Raw genomic sequence first — 2,767 nt, 5'->3', positions numbered from 1 at the left:
TATACAACATTATAATCGGATTATAATGTGTAATACAACATGATAATCGGATTATAATGTGTTATGCAACATTATAATCGGATTATATAATATATAAAGAATAATAACACATTCTTTATAAAAAGTTCAAAAACTCACCTGACAAGTTCTCTGCAGATCGGGTATACGCAATAATAATTCACCAAATTTCGATGGACAATCGGGATAATGAGCCAATGTATAGGCCTGTAAACTTTGCAAAGCCTTCTCTTGACATTCTCTAACCTTAACGGGTTCTTGTAGTTCGGAAGTATCTAGACAGGGAAAACAAACAAAGTTATTACTAAACGAAAAAAAACAAAAAGGAACCAGAGGAAAATTTTTAAACACACGCGGAATAACAATTAATGTAAGAAAAGATCTGGGACCTTTTTCCTGCTTTCTTTTTGTTTTTAATTTCCCTCCGAGTCCTTTAAATTTACTTACCGGATTGCAGCAGTACAATAACTTTCATAGCAACATATTCATAACGATCGACACGTAGACGCCTTAAATGATCTGTCAGATTCAGCATTCTTTCAATGCAGGGCTAATGTAGTGCAAATATATATAGATTTTGTATAAAATTAATTAAAATTTCTCTTAATAACATAATGTGCATTATCATACGATCTCACCTGAAAACCAGTTAATTTTGCCTGTGGCAGTGTTATTGTTTTACCCAGTGACATTTTTATTTCTCCCGGTGTATCGATGGAACGATAACAACAGGAGAAAAGTAAAAGTTCACACCATGAGTTGATGAGTAGACAAATTTGATCGTCAATCTTGAAAAAAATATAAAAAAGAACAAGGCAGCTGTTAGTTTGATTAACTCAGAAAATACAGGAACTTAAGCTATGTAGATGGACCAACACCGACTTCTTAAGGTTTCTTGAATACTGCATACAAAAATTTTGTTCACAAAACTTTCCAATTACTTGTTATCTTGATCTTGACTTGTGTCTTAACTACGCCCTCTAACATCGTTCAAAACTTGTACTTGATTTGAAATCTTGCTTCCTATGTATCTTGAAAACTGTCCATAACCTTTGATCCATAGTTTTGAAGCCTCAGGGTTACTTAAAACTTCATCTTTTGATCCTATTAGTGCTTGTTAACTTCTTCACGCACTCTTCAAAATCCTGTCTACAAATTAGTTTCTTGATTCTTCTTATTAGTATTTTATCTCGAACTGAGGTTATATCTTCATAATCCACTATCTTAATTCTTCATTTACACATAAATTTCTTGATATCTTGAAAACATTTCACGACTTTGAATCGTAAATGTAAATCACTGCTTCTAAGTCTTTATAGATTTTTAATGATCTCTCGAACTCCAACTTGTTTTAGGTCTTTCAGACCTTTTTTTGTATCTTGAAATCTATAATTTCAAGTTGTATTCATAATCATAAAACAGATTGAATCACTACAAAACACTCGCGAAACTTTTTAGACAATATCGGACAAGACTTCTTGAAAGACTTAAAGGAAATCTACTTACAAGAAGTACTCTTTGTAACTTTCATAAATATTGATCTCAAATTCAGAAGATCATATTTAAGAACTCTTATACAGACTATCGGGGACACACTTTCTGGAACTCAGAACTTATCAAAAACTTAGGACTGATCATAAAATGATCGTATAAGATTCAATATAATTCGAAATAGTCGAATATACCTTCAATCTGTAGAACTTGTTTTAGACTCTGTATATCTTCCTCTCTCTCTCTTTCTCTCTCTTTCTCTCTTATCTTCTTCTTTAAAACAAGGAAACATATACACTAAGGGATTTTACATACATGAAGATCAGTCGCACTAGGACTGATCATAAAATGATCGTTTAAGATTCGATATAAATCGAAATAGTCAAATACACCTTCAATCTATTGAACGTGTTTTGGACTCTCTATCTTTCCCTTTCTCTCTTTCTCTTTCTCTCTCATCTTCATCGTAAACAAGGAGACATATTCTCTAAGGACTTATGCCCACTTCATCCTACACAAGGGATCTCCTAAAAGCCAATAATCTTACAAAGAATTTCCCTTTTCATCTTGAAGTTAATTACTCAACTTTTGGATTCTCATAGAAAGTCTCCTATTTCCTTCTAAAACTCTCTTTAATCTCTTTTCTCTCACAATTTCAAAAAACAAAATGTTTCACTTACCGATATATTCTTAAATAACGGCAAACTCTTGCACCACTTAACAATCTTATATAGACGATGATCGGCCACCTTGCACAGATGTGCTATCAAATCGGGATTGGTGCTAGACGATAGACCAGCACTGGCCAGCAGTGGATTGGTCATTTGATTGGCAGCTGCAGAAGAATCCGTTGAATTGGAATTGAGTGAAGCTGAACTGGACGACGAGGTCAAGGGTTGATTGAGACGCGCCAATTCGGCATCGGTATATTGCCAAAGATGTTCAACATCCATGATCTCTTGTAATAGCTGGGGAATACTGTTGTGATGCAGTGAATTAGAGGAGGAGGCGGAATTGCAGGAGGACGAAGAAGAGGAGGCATTATGAGTATGTAAACGTGACGATGAATTTAAACCATTTAAAGAAGGTGATGAATGGGCCGAGGAGAGATTTTTGCCATAAGGATCTGTTTGCTCAGTTTTGATGGTAGTGCTGGAAGTTTGAGTGCCACCATAACCATTGGAGGATTGTTGAGGCGATTGTAGGGGAGGATTTAAACGTTGCTGCAGTTGATGTTGCAATTGTGAAGAATGTTGTT

At 34.7% G+C, this 2,767-nt stretch overlaps 1 protein-coding gene across 1 annotated transcript; it reads right to left on the bottom strand.

Annotated features, from left to right (window-relative positions):
• Positions 1 to 111: 111 nt before the first annotated feature.
• LOC111683076 (nuclear hormone receptor FTZ-F1 beta) lies at positions 112 to 2,765 on the bottom strand (the record flags this gene model as incomplete). Its single annotated transcript, XM_046956169.1, has 4 exons — positions 112 to 293; positions 466 to 568; positions 657 to 806; positions 2,190 to 2,765. Coding segments are annotated over 4 exons (996 nt in total), but the record flags the coding sequence as incomplete, so codon positions are not given.
• Between the last annotated feature and the right edge of the window lie 2 nt (positions 2,766 to 2,767).

The sequence above is a fragment of the Lucilia cuprina genome, chromosome 2 (genome assembly GCF_022045245.1).
Source record: "Lucilia cuprina isolate Lc7/37 chromosome 2, ASM2204524v1, whole genome shotgun sequence".
Taxonomy (NCBI): Eukaryota; Metazoa; Arthropoda; class Insecta; order Diptera; family Calliphoridae; genus Lucilia; species Lucilia cuprina.
The sequence above is the reverse complement of the archived record's forward strand: the minus strand, read 5'-3'. Positions and strand labels throughout refer to the sequence as shown.